Source organism: Micromesistius poutassou (assembly GCF_964030765.1).
Source record: "Micromesistius poutassou genome assembly, chromosome: 19".
Classification (NCBI taxonomy): Eukaryota; Metazoa; Chordata; class Actinopteri; order Gadiformes; family Gadidae; genus Micromesistius; species Micromesistius poutassou.
Genome location: NC_140289.1, coordinates 13,495,009 through 13,516,868, shown reverse-complemented (window position 1 = coordinate 13,516,868; position 21,860 = coordinate 13,495,009). Strand labels below are relative to the sequence as shown.

The window sequence follows — 21,860 nt, the reverse complement described above, 5'->3', positions numbered from 1 at the left end:
ATAAATAATAAATAAATAAATAAATATTTAAATAAATAAAGTATAGACTATAAACCATATTAAAAAGGATAAATGAATAATTGAATCAAATGATTATGGATGATTGTCTTGGGGGACAGGTCCATTCTGTATGTTCTAACAATGGCTCGGTCAAGTCACCGGTGGTGTGGCGGTGAGGCTCTTTGGAATACCAGCATTTCTTAAACAGTTCATTCATGACGGTAGCCTACTACTCAGCTGTTTTGCGTGCATTATTCATAAAAACTTAATTATATATTGTTGTCCACTTACCAATAAATCACCCACTAGAGGAAAAAGAAAGTGTCTGTGAGGGAGAGCTGGAGCAGAATGAGGAGAAGCATCTGGAGTAACCTAGCCTGGCATCTTATCTGGAAGGACACCGTGTCTGTCCTTCCACACGCAAAAACAATCCAAGGGACCGGGTTTGATAGGAACAGCATGCAGCAGGTCCAAACACAAGGCCCATATCTCTGTTGGGATTCATGTGTTCGTATGGTTTAATATAGAGATGTTTATTACAGCTCTGTGTATGCCCTCTGTCTCTGAGTGTTCTAAACATTGAACAAAACACTGAAATAGTGAGTTCAACCTTTATTATTTAATATCTTCAAAACAAACATTTGTGTAATTGTGCAGGGATTTAGTTGTTTTTCCAACGTGTTGGTCTGTCGTCAGGGTACTGCACCTACTTGTGTTGGTTGGGCTACATTGGGGGAAGGGGCCTAGGAACACCTTGTGCCCCCAACACACCCTTCAGCTCCATTCCCACACCAAGGTGAGCCTGTCCACCCACAGGGCACCCGTCAGGACCCCATGGTTGCGATAGGGCTCCATGTTTAGGTGTCTGGAACCCTCTCTCTGCAGCTGCTATGGCTGCAGTCAATGATTTACCCTGAGGAGAATACGCTGCAGCAGCCCTATGTACGCCCACGTCTCCTGTAGGGAACTCCACACAGCGGGGAAGGCCAGGAAAAGTCTCACTTATTCCCAGTCTTACTTTACTTTACTTACTTTACTTTACTCTTACTTTACGGAAACAGAAATCCACAAAAATGTATAGCAAAATAAATCACTACTATACAAATGGAAGGTTCATATCAAACATGTTCAAACTTGATCAAACTTGTTTTCATCTTTAAAATTTCACCCAATAAAACCTAACTATTGGGAAGTCAGATTGTCCCTCTAACGAAACCTGCCCCACCATCCCAAGCATTGTTGGGCGAATTCTTAAAGTTTCAGTCACACACAGAGGCATTCAGAGTAAATATTGTATTTCAAGGTTTCTGACCAACATGTCTATATCTGAATACTATCTCAAGTCCCACGTGGAGGCCAAGAAACCTTGGTGCGTGCTGATATCCAAAGAATTGTGTTTATATATTGTGTTGAGCTGTGGTGCAACATTTGAATAGTGCTGTGTGCTATAGACAGACTGCTAACACCAAGGACATTGGAAGGGTAACCCACAAAGGAACGGCTGAATGGATGTACTCTGTGGTTCAGATCCGTATTTAAATACACTTCAGGTACACGTACTTCACAGTACGAGTACATGGACGAAAGTAGGGTCACATCCACAGACCATAGAAAATGGTCACGTCCCAAAAATATCTGATATATTTTAACCAATAACATACAATATATTGTCCACCAGGCTAATGAACTTAGCCGTTATCTTTCTCCATTATTCAAATAATGTTCAGAAAAAATAATCATCTGAAAATCGTATATCCAATGTTCATTCAGGAGGAAGAAAGGATTCACAACAAAAAAGTAAAAGATGTTGAACCATTCAGAAGAACTGAGATGCCAGCGACCAAACCCAGTCTGGGATGTAACTCATGACTCCACGCTGAAAAAGAACAAAGATTGAGTTGAATAAACAACAAAGAGATCGAAGAAATGACTTGTTAAACTGTGGCCTATATTCATCCTATGTCCACTAGCTGTACAACTGGGATTACACAGGATGAGTGATATGGTTCTTTGCATCTCATATTATGCACAGTATATGTTAAACAGAATCTAGGATATGGTGGTTCTTTTCATCAATTAAAATGTTGCATCCCCTTGTCCACTACTATGATGACATACAGTATATATATTATACCGTTATATATCATATGGTTATTCTTTGCAGAGAATAACCATATGATATACAGTATATCATATGGGTATTCTCTAATAACATATGATATACAGTATATCATATGGGTATTCTCTAATAACCATATGATATACTGTATATCATATGGTTATTCTCTAATAACCATATGATATACTGTATATCATATGGTTATTCTCTAATAACCATATGATATACTGTATATCATATGGTTATTCTCTGCAGATTTAGACGTTTGGTTGATGCAGATCTTATCAGAAGACATCTCAAATATGAGCTGCATCACATAGAATGGATAACCCAAAGGCATCAATATGATGGTGCTCCCTGGAGGCCTCCCACCTGTAGGGTGTGGGGCCAGTAGCCTGTGGTGTGGTGGGCCACGCCCAACGTGGACACGGCATGTCGGGCGTACACCTCTGCTTCAGGGACCAGCCAGCCCCCCATGTCCAGCGCTGAGGACGCTTCTGCTCCTCTGGACCGCACCTGAGATAAGAGAACTAGTCATTACGCGGTTTCTACTGCAGGGACACCAGCACCCCTTCATATCACCTGCCTAGGGACCCCTGGTGGTGATGGAGCGTGGTTCATTAGGGTGCAGCGTGGTTCATTAGGGTGGTCTATTGCACATTGTGGTTCTATTGCACATTGTATTTCTGTTTTTATTTGTATGTTGTAATCAGGGAGTCACTGAAAACCAGAGCCTGCTCTCAATGGTAAATAAATAAAAGGTTCAATACAAAAAAAATAATAAAACGAAAACATTGGAACATGGTTGTGTGGCATCTGATCCAGATGTTCGAGGAGGTGGACTACCTGGAGTGGAGTCAGAGTTTGGATGAAAATCCCCCGTCTGCCGTATTCTAGGTGAAGAGCCTGTGAAAATGTTTCCAGGAATCCCTACACAGGTCGGAGGAACAGAGGGAAAAGCATGTGAGTGATGGTGTGGACACCATGTTCAATGCTCCAACAGATACAAATAAAGAAGAGCTTATAGGAAGCCATGATACACAGCATCTGGAGGCCATGACTGTGATTCTGGTGGCTACACTGACGTTAACTCACCTGTGGTTACGGTGGCACAGTGAAGCCCTCTGTTAACTCACCTGTGGTTACGGTGGTACAGTGAAGCCCTCTGTTAACTCACCTGTGAGGCGAACATTGCAGCACCAGAGGACCGACTGCCAATACCAGAACACAGCTGGACCAGCGCACCGCGTCCCTGCTCCACCATCCGGGGCAGCACCAGTCTGGTCATCAGGGCAGCAGCCACCACCGCCCTGTTCACCAGCTCCAGCAGGCCCTGCTCAGACGCCTCCGCCAGGGGGCCGGGCCCCGCCAGGGACCTGGCCCCACAGTTCACCAAGATGCCCACGTCTTTATCCCCCAGAGCCTCTCTGAGGGACTCCAGGGCCGCGGCGCCCACGGCCAGGTCAGCTTCAACCAGAGTGACGTCTACTCCGTAGCGCTGGGAGAGAGCCTTTGATAGGTCTGTACTCACAATGCCAGCAGGACTCACAAACACCAGGCTCATGCCCTGCCTGGCCAGCTCCTCCGCATAGGCGTGGGCCGTGGCATCTGCTGCACCTGGGGCCAGACGAATGCACCACAGCCATGCAACAATAGTTTTTAGAATCTGGCATTTCTATGTGAGAGGAAGAGCGTGTTGCGGTGACTGTGACTGGATGCCTGGACTCTCCTTATGGTTAACCGGCCAGCACCCCATCACCCATTCACAATGGTTTTCCTGCATGTTTGTTTGTTTGTTTGTTTGTTTGTATGTGTGTCAGTTATGCCCCCCACTTTTTCTCCTCGGGTCAGGGGGGGTCATAAATATACTGTTAACTGAACCGGTGATTAAGGGCTATACAAATACAATTTGATTGAATTGAATTGGTTACTTACCGTGGATGACAGCCCATCCACCAAACCGCTGGGCCAAGGTCCTCCTGGTGGGCGTGAGTCGTGGGAGGAAGTGGACCCTGACCAGAGAGCAGCATCTGTGCAACACAGTGCACACCCTGCAGGCTGTGTACAGGGCCCCCACCAGGGCCAGGGTCTCCACCGTGCTGCTGCAGGACCGGGCCATCTGCCGGTACAGGAGGGAGAAGCTGTCCACCGCGGCCATGGTGGGCTGCCGCCGGAGCGTGAGACAGACAGGCGGACAGACAGATGCCTAAAACACACTGCACCTGCACATGAGGCGACGAACTGAACCAAAGACTACGAACGAGGCTAAGGGATTATGTCGCAGTCAGAGAGCATAAGTGGAAGGGATACAGAGCGGCTGACAGAGGACTACAAACAGAGCCCGTCACGTGACAGGGCACACGTCACAAGCATGCGACAACGCGCGGAGCCTCCGGTACAAATATACTAATAAAATAAAACACACACATAACGACACTACGGACACTACGTGAACCTCCTCGTTTTTCACTGTCGGATTATTTTACTTTATTAAGTGTTTCGGTTCTACCCAGAGTCCAATGCGGGACCTGTACAGCCCACAATGCAGCGCGGCGGGACCAGAGTCGGCTGTGTTTCCATGGAGACGGATCCGTCAATGCGAAACGAGTCGGACGACAACATCTCTATCTTCAGGACACAGATGACGTCATCATAAAACCAGGTACGGTGACGACATCGTAGTGACGTGGATGTGACGTCGTCCGCACGTGCAGGCAGGTCAGCAGAAAGGGGTTATCCCTGGCTGGAGCGAGCTGCAGCCAGGGATAGGGTGCCAGATTGGGCGGGGAAACCGGCCCAATCTGGCAACATTGCACCCTAGCAGAACGGGGTTATCGATAAGGCATCCCTATGACGTCACCCTAGCAGAACGGGGTTATCGATAAGGCATCCCTATGACGTCACCCTAGCAGAACGGGGTTATCGATAAGGCATCCCCATGACGTCACCCTAGCAGAACGGGGTTATTGATACCGTCTGGTACCCTTAACCCCGTCTGGTACCCTTAACCCGTCTGGTCCCCTTAACCCGTCTGGTACCCTTAACCCCGTCTGGTCCCCTTAACCCGTCTGGTCCCCTTAACCCCGTCTGGTACCCTTAACACCGTCTGGTCCCCTTAACCTGTCTGGTACCCTTAACCCCTCTGGTACCCTTAACCCCGTCTGGTCCCCTTAACCTGTCTGGTACCCTTAACCCCTCTGGTACCCATAACCCCGTCTGGTACCCTTAACCCCGTCTGGTCCCCTTAGCCCCTCTGGTACCCTTAACCCCGTCTGGTCCCCTTAGCCCCTCTGGTACCCTTAACCCCGTCTGGTCCCCTTAGCCCCTCTGGTACCCTTAACCCCTCTGGTACCCTTAACCCCCACTTGTTACTCTTCTCATGTCAGGACCAGTAGGCCCAGTGTCTCAGGACCAGTGTGCCCAGTGTCTCAGGACCAGTAGGCCCAGTGTCTCAGGACCAGTGTGCCCAGTGTCTCAGGACCAGTGTGCCCAGTGTCTCAGGACCAGTGTGCCCAGTGTCTCAGGACCAGTGTGCCCAGTGTCTCACTCTCCTCCCAGACCAGACCATGTCCCAGCTGTCCAGCGAGGACGAGGTGGAGCTGCAGTATCTCCTCCGTCAGCTGCTGAGGAGCACCAAGGACAGGATCTCTGGAGCTCCGTCCATCGAGTGCGCTGAAGAGATCCTCCTGCACCTGGAGGAGACCGACAAAAAGTTTCACAAGTACGTAAAGTAAACACAACGACTATAAGCCATATAACCATACCATTTTTTTCTACAAAAAAACTGTTTTCTTTGTGAAAATCATATATTGTGGTAAATATATTAAATTCACCGTTATTTATTTTCAAGAATCTCAGTTACAACCAAATAATAATTTCAGAAAATGTGCTGCCTTAAAAATATTGAATCTGTGCTGGTCTTTTGGTGTCCCCGTCTGTATCCGTGATGACGGGCTGTGCTTGTGGCTCCAGCTATGAGCTGGTCAGGTACCTGCGGCAGCATGTGGACCGGTGCCTGGGGGCCGTGGTGGAGGCCGAGACGGGGCCCGGGGCCGCGGGAGACGCTGGAGCCTCCACTCACGACATCCACGCTGTCACCAGACGCACCAGAGATTCAGCTGAGTGAGGAACACTCAGTACAGCACTAAACCACCATGGAAATGACTTTGAATATTTAATGTTGTTGGTTATGCGACTAGTATCTACAGAAGCAAGTTCATTCAATGCAGAAAACATTAGTTTTTCTGACACTGCTTCCAATCTGTATGGGTTTATTTAAATAACTCCAAAACACAAATATCCCCAATGGATAGACTTTTATAAGTAGAATATAAATAATGCTGCTTAGATATATTCAAAAAGGTATTGCCATTTATTTGTAATTTTTTCCGGACACAGAAGCAGAGGCTTTCCTTTCCCCCTAAACATCACAATGCACCAATGCATTTGTAACCGCCCAATACGCATGGAGTTATTTGCATTGTACACTGTACGGCCCTTATTGTCACACTGTACGGCCCTTATTGTCACACTGTACGCCCCTCATTGTCACACTGTATGCCCCTTATTGTCACACTGTACGCCCCTTCACTGTACGCCCCTTATTGTCACACTGTACGCCCCTCATTGTCACACTGTATGCCCCTTATTGTCACACTGTACGCCCCTTATTGTCACACTGTAATGCCCCTTATTGTCACACTGTAATAAATAAAGACAGAACTACTTAGCACATTCCACCCCCCTAACAAGCCTATACTACACAATAACATGACCATTTCCTTTTCACCAGATACAAGCAGATGATGCAGACTCTGAAGAACACCATGAGTCTGGTGGTGGAGTCGCTCATCAATAAGTTTGAAGAGGACCAACTGAGGAAAGAGGAAACGGACAGGGAGAACGTCCCTGGAGCGTCTGAGGGCCGTTTCAATGACAACTGTTCAGACAGCGACTCTTCCTTCAACCATGTGGGTAAAGAAACACCTGTGGTGTTTACAGGCACATTGTTTGAATGAATCCCATTAAGGTCATTTACATTTCGGGCATTTAGCAGACACTTTTATCCTGAGCGACTGGTCAACCACGCAGGACAACAGCGGGTCAGGAGCAGTCAGGGTGAGGTGTCTCGCTCAGGGACACCTCCACCCTCAGCTAGGAGGAGCCAGGGATCCAACTAGCAACCTTCTGGTTACAAGTCAACCTGCTCTAGCTCCTGAGCTAAGCAGACCCTTTACTAGGTCATACTCCTAGTGAAGGGGCTGTAGGTACGATTCAAGATCACTTTCTAGAGTGTACGGTATACAAAATGGCCTAGCCATCCATAAGCTATTAGTTTACTGCTCTGAGAAAATCTGTTCTGGTGGACTGCACCTGCCTCTGGATGAGACCACTTAGATTGAGACTGTCCAGGGCATCTCTTCACGGATTGGCTCGGTGGATCCATCTTGCCTGTCAATCACTCGATGGCGGAGAAACATAAGGCCCCGTCCACACGGAGCCGATTTTTTGGTGAAACCGTACTTCTTGTGCGTTTGGGCCGACTGTCCAGACGGACCCGGAGGATCCGGTGCCCGAAAACGCACTTTTCTGAAACCACCTCCGAGGGTGGATTCAGATAAAAACGGACCCATGTGGTTTCGTGTTCGGATTCGTGTGGACGCCTGAAACGCAAACAATGACGTCATCACCCCCCCACCAGCTGGGGACGTTAGAGTCGCGTTGATTTTTTAATTTATTTATTTGATTTGTATTATTTTTGTAGCTTTAAATACAGCCCCTTGGTAAATGTAATTACTAACTGTACATTATAAAGTATTTCTGCTCAATCTAAAAGGTTTAACAGCTGCTTTCTCCTCCTCGACTGTATGTTTGTATTCAGCGTGCAGGTTTGATGCACTCCACTTTTTTTGTGGAGAACCAGCGCCACACAGTGGCCTTGGATATGTTCTAGAGCGGTTCTACAGCTCGATGCGTTTTCGCACGTCTTTACGGAGATATTCCTGAAACGCATCAAAGGAAAACGGATTGTTTTGGCCCATGTGGACGGGGCCATAGGGAGGACATTTAAGGTCACTCTCTGAAGTGTGTTAGTGTCACATCCCATTCACTTATTCACTTATTATTATCACTTATTATAAAGTCACTCCAATCAAGATGTATGATTGTGTGTAGCTAGAGTGTACTGTTGAGGAGCACCACTTGTGTCCTCCACCTTGGGTCCGTCCCCTGCTGGTTTTCCATGGCCTCCTCTGCCTCTCCTGCAGGACACATTGTAGTCAGACTGAACGAAGGAAACTCTTTTCACTTTAAAACTAACCGTTATGAATACAAGTACTTAGTGTTAACAATGGTTGCATTTCTTACTTGATATGTAGCACAACCTGACCCTGGCCTGTTACACCCTGTACTTTGTTTGGATACATTCACTGATTTATGGCCAAATGAAGGTCAATTCATGATCCACCCTTGATTCTTTGAGCTTATGACTTGCTTGATAACACACTTGAACAATGCTGGTCTTCATGTACACAGTTATCTATTCAGGAAACAAAAGGGGACAATTCTTTTTTAGTGCTGATTTACTATTTTTTACTTGCTAGTTTTCAACAGCCACATCCTCTGGACTTAACGTGTCTATTTTTTTTTTTTAACATCTGTTTCCTTGTCAGAGTTACGCATTCATTAAACAAGAGCAGCTCCAAGCCTTGGCTGCACAACTGGACTCCAGCCAGCCAAAAGAGGTAAAAACCATGACTTGTTATTTTACTTTTTACTCATTTTACTAAACTTATTTTACTGAAGTTATTTTACTAAAGCAGTGATAGCGTCAACATTGTTGTATTCGCGTTACTGTGCAAAATGTCCTGCTGTACTGGGTGCTTCATGCGTGGACACAGTGCATTGTGGGTGGGGAGCAGTAGCCCCGACTCCTGCTTGTTGTTGTGGTGGTGTCAGGTGCGGTGGGAAGCGCTCCAGAAGCTGTGCTGTGCCCCTCCCTCTGACGTGCTGAGCTGTGAGACGTGGAACAGCCTGCGCACCAGCCTGTCTGCGGTGCTGGACGACCAGGACCCTGACCTCAGTGTGAGTGTCCTCTCTGAGGACTGTTTGGTCTGCTGCTCGGCCGCACGTCCTCCCTGTTCCCACAACACGTGGCTCAGTCACCACCCGTCCTTCTTCTACCTCTGTGTATCACAGAGTTCATATTGGTGACTACTTATGAAAGACAGAACGTATGTTTACCACGTGTTGACTACGTATGAAAGACAGAACGTATGTTTACCACGTGTTGACTACGTATGAAAGACAGAACGTATGTTTACCACGTGTTGACTACGTATGAAAGACAGGACGTATGATAAGCACGTGTTCACTACATATGAAAGACACGTGGAAAGACATAATAGCCAGCGGGCAGCCATGTGACCGAACCATGTCTTCTGCCTTGTAGCAGGAATACACAGGAAAACACTGCTTATCAGTGTGGTATCTTGAGGGCCGCAATCAGGACAGGTGATTGTGAATCGTTATGTTCAAAGGCTCAGATCAGTGAAGGCATTTTAAATGGTTTGTGAAAGATAATAGTGGTGCTCTGATATGACACATGAGCTGTCGTAGGGCGGGCCTCACCATCCCAAACATTGTCATGCTGGGAGGAGCTTTAGCACGAGGTTAGGGCCACAGTCCTGGGACGTTTCCACATTCATGAGTCAGCAACTATCTACCAGTTGTTGTTGTTGTTGTTTTTAATCAGTGACAGTAATGTTTGAATAGGTTACCATGGTCAACTATCTGAAAAAATATTACCTGTAACTATTGAGGAGAAGGTCCTTTGTGGATCAAAGTGGACATACTTAACCATAATGATGATTAACCAAACATGATTTAATCTAATGGGAAAATATCATACAGATCTTATCAAATAATAAGTAATACATTACCACATTCAGTTCAGTTTTCACATACTTCCCAAGCACAGCTGTTAATGATTTGAATTAATTGATTTATCCTAGTACAAAAGTAAAAGATTCAAACTGGGTACCTTAGCATCATGGCTACAATGGAGTACTAGAGTTCATTTACTGGGTAATATAAATGGAATGCAGCCAAATAAAGAGTACTTTACAAACACATGTTTTCTAGTCACAATCAGCCGTACAGTAAACTACCAAAGGGCAATGTGCATTATCAATGATTAATGGATGTGGCACTACCCCAAATCTTATTCTAATGCCCTCATTGGAAAGAACTTACTATCAAGATTTCCTGATGTCATTTTCTCCACATCTGTGTCCCCATGTTAGGTCTGAGTCTTTACTCTGTCCCTCTTCATCGTTAGAGCTGAGTCTTTACTCTGTTGAAGCAGCTAAATGACGCCTCACTGTGCCTTTTGTGTTTAAACACTGGAAAATAGTCAGTGATGGGTTCCCACAGCTGTCTAAAGGCATGCAGCGACTCCACTAAACGACCGACCACAATGACAACAATGTGTGCGTCCGTTCTGTCATCTGCAATTCAATTAGACAGAAGATATAGAATGTTATTAGCCTCATATACTATATTATAGCCTAATATGATATACCGTAGTTAATATAATGCTATGAAACCAAACAGCGGGCGGGCCGTGTGGAAATGGACAGCTCCGTACCGAGGTAAAGTTAGTTTCATATTTGATATTCATTTGATACTCAACATTCAACATTTCACAAAAGCATGGAAAAGCTTATTAGGGAACTGAGCGAAAGTAGTCCAAAAGTAAGATTAGGACAAAATTTATTATTATGATATTTATTAGATATTAAAACTGATTTGAAACAATACCAAAATAATAATGTATATAATTGTGACAGTGTCTATCCTACTTCCACAATCTTTGTTTTGTCCATGAAATTAGTCATAATGTAATATAAATAGAAATATATCAATAAATACGCAATTAAATATTCAACAAAGACAATGTTAAGAAAGACAAATTATTCTAATAATACATGGCCTCCCTGCACAAACGTTGTTTTGTCAATAAAGTAAGTCACAATTGAATATAAATCAACATAATGAAATAAATAGTATTTTAAACAATATAATCTCAATAACCTTTGAAGTATTATATAAAAACAACAAAGCTAAATTATTCTTATAATATATTGCCTCCTCCCACATAATTTTATGATGTCACTATTGAATAGAAATCAATATAAAAAAAAATAATAATAATTAGGATTTTAAACAATATCATCTCTAAATGTTTTTCTAAAGTGTTTTACTTTATGGACAAAAGGTTGTGGAAGGAGGTCAGATATAAGTAGACTAATTTGGCTTAGAAAATGTAATATCTATTTTGCTATTATTGTTTAAAATCATACCTATAGATTTATATTGATTTGTTTTAAATTTAGACTAACTTTTAAAAGGCAATGGAGTACAGAGATAATCATTTTTAACCAGCGGGATTGGTATGAAATGAACACAGGTGTTGGCAAAGTTTAAATAAGACTTTTTAGTAGTTTAGTCTTAAATTATATAAAAATGCTGCCAAATTGTAGATGTTTTTTTCCTGATATCGTGTGTTCTTCTAGACTACCGGTCTAGAATGTGCTCTACTTTGAAAGAAAATGGTTGGATAGTGCGACTGCCATGACACAAAGTGGTTATCAAACTAAAAATTGGGACATTTGTTGAAAAGCTCATAACACAGAAAATTGCACACACACCTGGAGTCCAACTGCCACCACATCAAAAAAATAGTTTACCTTCTAGTTTTTTCCATCTGGAGGCCAAGCTGTGGTATCCCTCACTCAGCCCCGTCTTCTCAATGGAAAGTCATGCTGTTACACACTGACAATTTTCCCCATACAATTCGACAGTCAACCAAAAATCGTTCTATCAAAGATTCAAATAGTTGTTCAAATGTACTTTGCAATCTTTATTTTGCCCCTTTTTGTATGTCATGGTTATGTCTGTGGGGAGTTTAATTTGTCCTGGTTTGTATGCAGGCCCGGGGTGGCCATTGGGATGTTTGGGACGTTTCCCGTTGGGCCGGTCCACTTTCAAATGTATTTTGGGCCACTTGGGTGAAAGAAAAAATAACTTTGACCATTATTTTATCTTCTCCTAAAGTAGACGTTCTTAATTCATCTAAAATTTCAGCCCCAGCATCGCAGTATATATAATATGGATTATACAATATACGGCAGTTCACCCCTCCCAATTATTTTAGTTAGGCCCATGTTGCGTCTTTTCTTGAGCGGTAACAGAAGAGAATCAGCGAACAGAAGCGACAAGTGTCGTTGATTGTGGAGGGCAGGAAAAACCAAGGAGGAGCTGAAAAAGCCAGATTTAAAAAAAGAAGGGCACTGGAGGAAGATTCCGCCAAATGTGCCAAAATTAACTACCTGTTTAGAGGATAGACACAAGTTGCAGCCGGTAGAGAGAGGTCCCACTCCGGCAATGTTTGTATGTCATGGTTATGTCTGTGGGGAGTTTAATTTGTCCTGGTTCATATGTGATGTTTATGTCTGTGGGGAGTTTAATTTGTCCCTCTCCCACTCTTTGCAGGATAAAGTACTCAAGTTCTTTGCCAAGACCTCATCTTCCTCGCCATTCAATTTGACCCGAGAGATCTACAGCAGCTTAGGTACACCAGCTATAAGCCTTTCCTTTGCTGTAGCCATCATGTCCTGTCTTACTCCATCAGAGTTGGTCTCCAGGCCTGATGGAAGGTAGAGTACTTCATGAGTCTTCCGTCATGTGATGCCCAGTCTGCATTGATCCTCAATGGAACCTGATACACTCCAAATGAAAGCTGTCACTCATAAATGATGACCCCATTCTTTGCATATTGAGTGTTAGAAGTTGACAGTGTAGTGTAGTGTGAAGTGTATAACATCCAGTTGACTGTCGTGACAATGTTAGGTAGAGACACTTTAGCGTCCCCATACGACTGATCTAATACAGTGGAATGATAAAGAGAATGTTACGTCTGTTAGGTAGAGAGACCTTTAGCGTCCCCATACGGCTGATCTAATACAATGGAATGATAAAGAGAATGTTACGTCTGTTTCTATGTGTAGCCAAGAGTCTGGAGGGATACTTCCTGTCTCACAAGCTCAGCCTTCCCATTGGCTCAGATGGGATTGATGTCACCAGGCCTGACATCAGCCGTCTTCTTAAACAGGTAGCGCATTCACAGTTTGGACATTAGCCAAAGTTGCAAAATCCCAATCAGCCAATAGTCAATAGTCTAGATTCTGATAATATAAACTGTTTGCTGATACAATTAATGCTTATACTATGTTGTACTATAATACTTGCACATTCTATTGCTGATACACTACCTATAATTCAGCTGTCAGCATCACTGTTAGTAAGCTGATACTAGGCACAGTGGCTACAGAGTCTGTCATTCAGAGTGTAGTATCCCTACTATTCACTTAAATGAATAGAAATGAGGAATAGGACTGAGTTAATCAATACATTTTCCTCTATCTTCGTATCTATTTTTAGATGAGGCTGATAAATGACTTCCAGAAGGAGATGCCATCCTTCTGGATTCGCCACCCGGAGAAGTATGCGGTGTGATCATCTTTCTGCTTGTTAACATTGATTAGATGTGCTTTGTATAAGATGTTGCTGCTTCCCCATCCTTTTAGGTACATGGAGGAAGTCATAGAGAGCACCTTCTCCCTGCTGTCGGTGCACCCTGACCTGGGCCTGGCCTCGCCAGGGGCCGACAAAGCACTGGAACCTGTTCACTTGCTAGCCCTGCTGGACATCAAAGCGACCTGGTTCAATAAGTGGATGGTCTGTATGCTTATGTCTTACCAATGAAGTCTATGCTACTGCTGTCTCCGGTCCAAACATTTCCCCACTTCTTATCTTCAGCATAGTTACTACAGCAGAGCTGTCATCTTCAGACTCCTGGAGAGAAAATACAAGAGTCTGGTGAGTAAAATACTTCATCCATATTAAATGGTTATCTATGACCCTGTATACAGGTGAGAGATATCTGATTCTTCAACCCTTTGTTTAATTTAAATTGGTTCCAGATTCAAAATATGTTAACAGCAAAAGCTGTTAACATATCGCAGCAAAGGCTGTTAACATAAGCCCCCCTTGATATGAGCACACACACATAGCTTACAGGTTTGAACCACATCCATCCACATCCACCTTTATTCTGTAACAGAATTCTGACAACACTTACAATACTTTAAAGTGAAATGAACCTCCATAACATCAACTCTGCTCATTAGAAGTATAAGGATGATGTTGTCATTTGTGTGACAGTCTGTGGCTTGTGGCTGTACTATATTGTGTCTTTGACAGTCTGTGGCTTGTGGCTGTACTATATTGTGTCTTTGACAGTCCGTGGCTTGTGTCCATACTATATTGTGTCTTTGACAGTCTGTGGCTTGTGGCCGTACTATATTGTGTCTTTCAGATTGTTGCGGCCGTCCAGCAGTGTCTGCAACACCTCACAGACTGTGAGCACAGAACCCACCAGACCAGCTGCTCCTCTGCGGAGCAACAGACCAGTAAGCATCCCCCCAGTGGCCCAGTGCTCACTGGACCCAGTTGTCAAAGCTCCACTTTAGTTCAGCCTGTGTCGCTTTGCTCTTTTCACACAACTAAATCAGGGCTGTTTTTCTTGCCACAATGTCTGGCCACTGTATACGTGTAAATACAGCCTTTATATATTATTATGGGAAAAGATGCTGATGCTGTTGCACTGCCATGTTTCACGGTCTTTCCCTGTCTCCGGTCTGCTGCAGGCTCCTCTCAGTGGAGCGTCTACACCAGGACTGAGCTGGAGTATGCCTTCTTCGTCCATTCACTCTTTGTTCTGGGAAAAGTCCTGATTTACACCAATGGCAGAAAGCTCTTCCCTATCAAAATTTGGAAACACAAAGGTACAGTTGTGTAATAATCTACCTAAGCACAACATCTACTGACCACATCAGCAATAATTTTTATCTACATGGTGCAAAAACAGACGTCAACACGCCTACAGAGTACATAGACACACCTTTGCCCTTCCTTCTCATGTCCCTGGTCGTTAGGCTTCTGTGTCAGCCCTGATGTCCGAGCCCTTGTGACTCAGTCACTGTGGTTATGCAATGGAGGGATTTTTTTTGGAATAAATCAAGGCCAATATAACATGATAAACCTTAATGTATCATGTTATATTGGGCCTTTTTATTGGGCCAAAAAACAATCACAGACGTCAATAAAACATTTGTGAGTCAGGACTGTGGCTCTGTGATATCGCCATGGTAGCACTTTTCTTACAGTCAAATTAATGTAAATGTGTTTGTTCAGACTTTTAGACATTTTGTCTCTTGAATTGTAATTTTCTTTTCCCAGTTTCTAGTTTTGCGATGCTCCGTATGATCAGTACTGCAGTATGATCAGTTAAATGTGAAAATATGTGAAAAGTATGAGTCAACCTAAAAATGTGTTTGTTAAACAAAACATTTCACAACCTTTTTGTTGTCCTAACACGTTAAACATGTCTAGGCCTGAAACAATTGAACAATATGTTCATAAAGACCTTTCAGCACGCCTCTATATTGGCCTACATTTCACCTTTCTATCTATCTATCTGTCATTGTTTGTCCACTTATCATCTTAATGAAGTGCGCCTCATGTGTATTCCCGAGGTTCGGCCGATTGCTTTGTTCTGCGTTCTCCCACAGTCCATCCCGCCACTATTATTTTCTCCTTTTTCCTCCTCCACATCCACTCTACCCTGACCATTCCCCTGTTATCTCCTCGCTCTGTGTAGTGTTGGGCTGATAACTGGGGCTGTGAGAGCATGGCAGTGGTTTCCCCTGCCTTGCCTTCGGACCACACTGTCCTCTACACCCTGTTCTTTTCAGGCTGCTCTCAGTCCCACACTTGGTAAATGTACTAATCTGGGCTCTTATCGTCCCCGCTGGGGTCCTGCAGATCTGTTCAGTCTGACCGACCTGGTGGTCACGCTCATCAACATCATGTACCAGCACCCCCAGCCCCCCCGCACGGACCCCTCGCACACAGGTGGGCTAAGAGACACAACCAGACACACACACTCACTCACTCACCCACCAACTCACTCACTCACTCACATGCACACACAAACGTATGGCTCAATATGGCTCAACATACATGCAACGCGGACACACAGGTGGGGCTCAAGATACACACACACACACACATGGGTGGGACTTCACACACACACACACACACACACACACACACACACACACACACACAGAGGTTTGGGTAAGGACACACACAAACACACCTAAACACAGAGGGGTTAAAAGACACATTTGTATAATGTTCTGTTGGTTTGTCCTTAGTATGCACCTAAATGCATATTTAACATCCAAACGGTTCCAAGTGTGTTAGAACTGTTCTGTACCAGAATCACCTCACGCTCTGTACCAGAATCACCCCACGCTGTGTACCAGAATCACCTCACGCTCTGTACCAGAATCACCTCACGCTCTGTACCAGAATCACCTCACGCTGTGTACCAGAATCACCTCACGCTCTGTACCAGAATCACCTCACGCTGTGTACCAGAATCACCTCACGCTGTGTACCAGAATCACCTCACGCTGTGTACCAGAATCACCTCACGCTGTGTACCAGAATCACCTCACGCTCTGTACCAGAATCACCCCATGCTGTCTACCTGGGTCACCCCATGCTGTGTACCTGGGTCACCCCATGCTGTCTACCTGGGTCACCCCATGCTGTGTACCTGGGTCACCCCATGCTGTGTACCTGGGTCACCCCATGCTGTCTACCTGGGTCACCCCATGCTGTCTACCTGGTCACCCCATGCTGTGTACCTGGTCACCCCATGCTGTGTACCTGGTCACCCCATGCTGTGTACCTGGTCACCCCATGCTGTGTACCTGGTCACCCCATGCTGTGTACCTGTTCACCCCATGCTGTGTACCTGGTCACCCCATGCTGTGTACCTGGGTCACCCCATGCTGTGTACCTGGTCACCCCATGCTGTGTACCTGGTCACCCCATGCTGTGTACCTGGTCACCCCATGCTGTCTACCTGGGTCACCCCTGGTTCTGGTGCTCCTAGCATATTCCCCTATAGGACGTGGAGGCGTCCTCCTTCACACTTCCGCCCCGTCCCGTTACTCTCCCCTTAACGAGAACACTTGCTTCAAGTTCCCTCCACAGTAAAGTCCCCTCAAAGAGGGAAGTGAAGATCTTATACACACTATGATAAATATTATGCAAATTAGCGAAGCGAACGTGCCCCACTACGTCACGCGCAGCATAGACGTGCATACTACTATTTTCATTCACGTTTGAAAATGTAACCCTTGTGTCGAAAATAAGACCTGCCCAGTAAAACAGAAAGAAAATCAGATTTCAGATCCTAGTTAAATCCAGTCTATGGTTAAATAATTGAACATAATGTATAACTGTTTGAGAAACATGGAAAAATTGTCGCTTGCTGAGTTTGCAAGGTATCCTGGGTAATTCATGATACTCCCTTAGCTGCAAGTGAGGTACCGAGCTGGCTAGCTGCCAAGGGATGATTTTAAGGGACAATAGACACTCCCTCTTACTCCCTAAGTATTGGAACCCTACCCCTCCACGGGAACGCACAAATTCTAGGGCTAGGGCTCAGATCTAGGGCTAGGGTTCAGATCTAGGGCTAGGGCTCAGATCTAGGGCTAGGGCTCAGATCTAGGGCTAGGGCTCAGATCTAGGGCTAGGGCTCAGATCTAGGGCTAGGGGGAGTAATGGGCGGGGCCTTAAGCTCCTCCCCTTGGCGGCCAGCCTTTGCTTTATTGCCTGACGTCATTCCCTTGGAATGAAGGCTCAGCCCGTCCCAGTCATCCAAAGTGTCCCACTTCTGGCTCATGTCATGGTGTGCCATGTACCGTAAAGTCTTATTAATCTTTACCTTCCACTTTATTCATGTGTCATATTGTTGTGCAAGTGGGAGAAGTTTCTTAGTCCGTGTCACGGCGGCCCTAGTTGAGGTGGACGGGTGTGGCTGTGTTTCTTTACACAAGTCTGTGGTAAACTTGCATGACAACTAACATGTTTCAGCATTAATGTGCTACTTCGCTTACTCCTTATTTTGAGCTTAAACAATTAATGCATTATCATAGTCCTATGAGTTTTGTGTCCAAGTGGTCCATATTAACATAACACTTAAACATGTTCTCATTACTAAAGGGATGCAAGCGGTCACAACTTGACTTCCTTACATAGGGCCTTTAGCCGACGCTTTTACCCAAAGCCACTTACAATTTCAAAGGTGTGAGGGGCCCCTAACCCACTGTGTTGTGCAGTGTCCCTGGCCCCCAGGGGCCCCTAACCCGCTGTGTTGTGCAGTGTGCCTGGCCCCCAGGGGCCCCTAACCCGCTGTGTTGTGCAGTGTGCCTGGCCCCCAGGGGCCCCTAACCCGCTGTGTTGTGCAGTGTCCCTGGCCCCCAGGGGCCTGGTGACGGAGCTGCTGTGGATGCTGTGTGAGCAGACAGAGAGTGCGGCTGAGTGCATCTACCAGAGGCCTGTGGTGGAGACGCTGCTGGCCCCCCTCATACGCCTCCTCAACGGGGAGCAGGTCAGTAGCACAGCTCTGACGGCTGTGGAGCCAGCGTGTGGACAGCACAGCTGCCCACAGTGTATTCATGCAACATCGGATTATTATTTTGGAGTTTGGACTTTAATCTCAGAATTCAGAGTTGAAATGCCCCCGATAGCCCTCCAGCACTCTGGTGGTAACGTCCTTCTGATTGACAGTACAACACGTGGGGTAGCGCCGCAATGTCTGCCCATGTGTCACCTAGCAATGCCCCACTTGTTGTATCGCTGTTGTTTCTCTCATTATCTCATTATCCAAGCACAAATGTGTGTGCGTGCGCAAAATGTGTGTGGGTTAGTGTGGTTGGCCTGTCACACGTGGGAGGAGACGGGATCACTGAGTGTCCCGGCAGGGAGGGCTGAGCCCCGCCCTGAGGTCATTCTGAGGCCGTTCACCTTTCTTGTGAAACTGTGATCACTAATCTTCATCTAGATTATTTTTGTGAGTGTCTAGTCGACCAAATGCCAGGTGTGATCACACAGACACACACGCACACACGCACGTCCACACACATCTTCCAAAGCGTCATTGATTAGCCTGCCCCCGTGGTGAAGCTGTGCGTGTTTGTTTTGTGATTCTCAGGCCAAATTAAAGTGTCCTGCCGGGACCTTAACTCACATAGCGGATGTGTTGGCACGCATCGCCAGCACCGACAGAGGCCTCGCCCTCTTCCTGTATGACAAGAGTCTGGACCTGGCCAGCAGCAGAGGGTTAGTGTGTGTGTGTGTGTGTGTGTGTGTGTGTGTGGGGGGGGGGGGGGCTATGGCAGACAACAAATCATTACCGTTGTTTCAGTTTCAAGGTGGTATGATAGGGTCTTTAGTATCAAGGATAGGGTCTTTAGTATCAAGGTGGTATGATAGGGTCTTTAGTATCAAGGTGGTATGATAAGGTTTTTAGTAACATGGTGGTATGATAGGGTCTTTAGTATAGGGTCTTTAGTAACAAGGTGGTAGACCAGTTTTCACGTGTAGTATATACTAAAACAAGTATTCTCCTCAGGCTCCGTGGACAGTGGGGAACAGACCTTTGGTCTCGGGGCTATTCCCCACTATTCACGGAGCCTTCGGAGAATAATTGTTAACTATGTGTACTTGATAATACTACTAGAACTACAACTATCTTTCTGCATACCTTCCGTTCCTGGTAAAACTGAATAAATACATAAAAGTGTATTGTGTAGTGATTTGTAAAATGTGTCTTACTGTCTTTACTTCTTTATTTTGTTTTGTCTGTCTGTCTGTCTGTCTGTCTGTCTGTCTGTCTGTCTGCCTGCCTGCCTGCCTGTCTGCCTGTCTGTCTGTCTGTCTGTCTGTCTCTCCAGCCTCTCTGCTGGCCATGTCCTGGTGCAGTTCACCCAGCGGCTGCTCCAGCGGGCGGTGCCGGCTCTGGGCCGGGGGGAGGTGTGTTCTGGTGTCTGCGGCGCCTTCCTCTTCGCCTGCAGGCAGATGTACAACACGTGTGAGGGCCTGCAGGTCCTCGGGCCGTACGGCCTGCACAGCTGCATCGCCGCTGCTCTGACCCAGGTACCAAGGGTGCTGTCGTTCATACCATGCACAATACTAGTATCAAAGAACAGGACACCCAGAGTGTCCAGCTCCCTCCTACTGCTAGGGCCTACACCAGGAGGCCCCCAGCTCCACCCTCCTACTGCTAGGGCCTACACCAGGAGGCCCCCAGCTCCACCCAGCTCCACCTTCCTACTGCGGGGGCCTTTCAGTAGAGAAACACTTCCAGCTACGTCAGGGCCAATGTTAGGACTGAGAACTTAAAGAGTCCGTCAAAGCCCTAAAACCAGTTCTAAAAACAACCATGAAGATTATTTTGTATTACTTAAAATGTGTATGTATATATATGAAGTGTATAGCAGTGTTTCCCCTCCGCGGCTGCTGGATTGTCAGCGGCACTGCAAAAAAAAAAAAATTTGCAAAAAAAAAAAAATCATCTATTTTTTCTAAGGCTTATGATAAATATCAAAGAAATAGCTGAAAACGAACATAAAAGATGAACTTAGTTTCTGCCAAGTTCAAGGCACATTTGCACAATGATCTGGTCTCAGCAGATACCTTGACTCTGTTGGTTGTTATGTCATATTTGGAAGCTCAATCTGTAAATTTTTCCAAAAAAAATCTCACCAGAAGTAACCATTTAAAGGGTTATTTTTAAAAATTTCAAAAGTTGAACTGGTCCACACAAAGTTTTTAAATTCAATCGTAATAATGCAATTAATAGTAAAGGCTAGTATGCTGTTTCAATCCATATTTCTGGTGATGGACAGCTTGGAAAAAATAGTAAATATGCTCCTATCTTTTCCATCTTCATACTACTGAGCGTTTATCTTCCTCTTTGTCCTCCAGGCTAACACGGCCTCCAGCCCCGTGCCCGGGCACCGGCCCTCCAGCCCGGGCTCCAGCCCCGTGCCCGGGCACCGGCCCTCCAGCCCCGTCCCCGGGCACCGGCCCTCCAGCCCGGGCTCCAGCCCCGTGCCCGGGCACCGGCCCTCCAGCCCCGTCCCCGGGCACCGGCCCTCCACCCCGGGCCCCAGCCCCGTCCCCGGGCACCGCTCCTCCACCCCGGGCTCCAGCCCCGTCCCCGGGCACCGGCCCTCCACCCCGGGCTCCAGCCCCGTGCCCGGGCCCTGCTCCCCTGCCTGCTCCCTGGAGACACACACCCTGTGAGATAGACCGTTAAAAGAGTAAAGAGGGAGGACTAGATGGAGCTCTGTTCTAGTATTGTCAGAAGAAAGAGGAGCAATATATCTCTGTCAGCACAGTCAGGATGTTCATAGAACCAAGTGCCAAGCACTAACCATCACTAGGTTAACCCATTCCCCGTATACACTAACCATCACTAGGTTAACCCATTCCCCGTATACACTAACCATCACTAGGTTAACCCATTCCCCGTATACACTAACCATCACTAGGTTAACCCATTCCCCGTATACACTAACCATCACTAGGTTAACCCATTCCCCGTATACACTAACCATCACTAGGTTAACCCATTCCCCGTATACACTAACCATCACTAGGTTAACCCATTCCCCGTATACACTATCCATCACTAGGTTAACCCATTCCCCGTATACACTAACCATCACTAGGTTAACCCATTCCCCGTATA

At 45.9% G+C, this 21,860-nt stretch overlaps 3 protein-coding genes across 3 annotated transcripts in view; 1 reads left to right on the top strand and 2 right to left on the bottom strand.

Moving 5' to 3' along the window:
• Positions 1-21,860, bottom strand: part of LOC311364341 (uncharacterized protein) — a gene marked incomplete at both ends in the record, with an annotated part of 156,999 nt that overhangs the window by 61,471 nt on the left and 73,668 nt on the right. The window lies entirely within an intron of this gene.
• Positions 661-4,428, bottom strand: hsdl1 (hydroxysteroid dehydrogenase like 1). The gene is made up of 5 exons (XM_084483809.1): positions 4,055-4,428; positions 3,297-3,736; positions 2,966-3,049; positions 2,492-2,635; positions 661-1,876 (listed from the first exon to the last, which is right to left on the bottom strand). Exons 1-5 carry the CDS (start codon positions 4,275-4,277, stop codon positions 1,817-1,819), a joined length of 951 nt encoding a protein of 316 aa, XP_084339935.1. The 5' UTR covers positions 4,278-4,428; the 3' UTR covers positions 661-1,816.
• Positions 4,707-21,860, top strand: part of tbc1d32 (TBC1 domain family, member 32) — a gene marked incomplete at its 3' end in the record, with an annotated part of 49,719 nt that continues 32,565 nt past the window's right edge. Inside the window, exons 1-18 of the mRNA XM_084484204.1 lie at positions 4,707-4,781; positions 5,678-5,840; positions 6,092-6,241; positions 6,912-7,089; positions 8,791-8,862; positions 9,077-9,202; positions 12,674-12,752; positions 13,189-13,292; positions 13,622-13,683; positions 13,768-13,918; positions 14,000-14,059; positions 14,559-14,652; positions 14,890-15,037; positions 16,077-16,156; positions 18,571-18,713; positions 19,317-19,444; positions 20,059-20,260; positions 21,092-21,408. Coding sequence (XP_084340330.1) covers positions 5,686-5,840; positions 6,092-6,241; positions 6,912-7,089; positions 8,791-8,862; positions 9,077-9,202; positions 12,674-12,752; positions 13,189-13,292; positions 13,622-13,683; positions 13,768-13,918; positions 14,000-14,059; positions 14,559-14,652; positions 14,890-15,037; positions 16,077-16,156; positions 18,571-18,713; positions 19,317-19,444; positions 20,059-20,260; positions 21,092-21,408 — 2,249 coding nt within the window. The 5' untranslated portion in view covers positions 4,707-4,781; positions 5,678-5,685. The remainder of the gene's footprint in view (positions 4,782-5,677; positions 5,841-6,091; positions 6,242-6,911; positions 7,090-8,790; positions 8,863-9,076; positions 9,203-12,673; positions 12,753-13,188; positions 13,293-13,621; positions 13,684-13,767; positions 13,919-13,999; positions 14,060-14,558; positions 14,653-14,889; positions 15,038-16,076; positions 16,157-18,570; positions 18,714-19,316; positions 19,445-20,058; positions 20,261-21,091; positions 21,409-21,860) is intronic.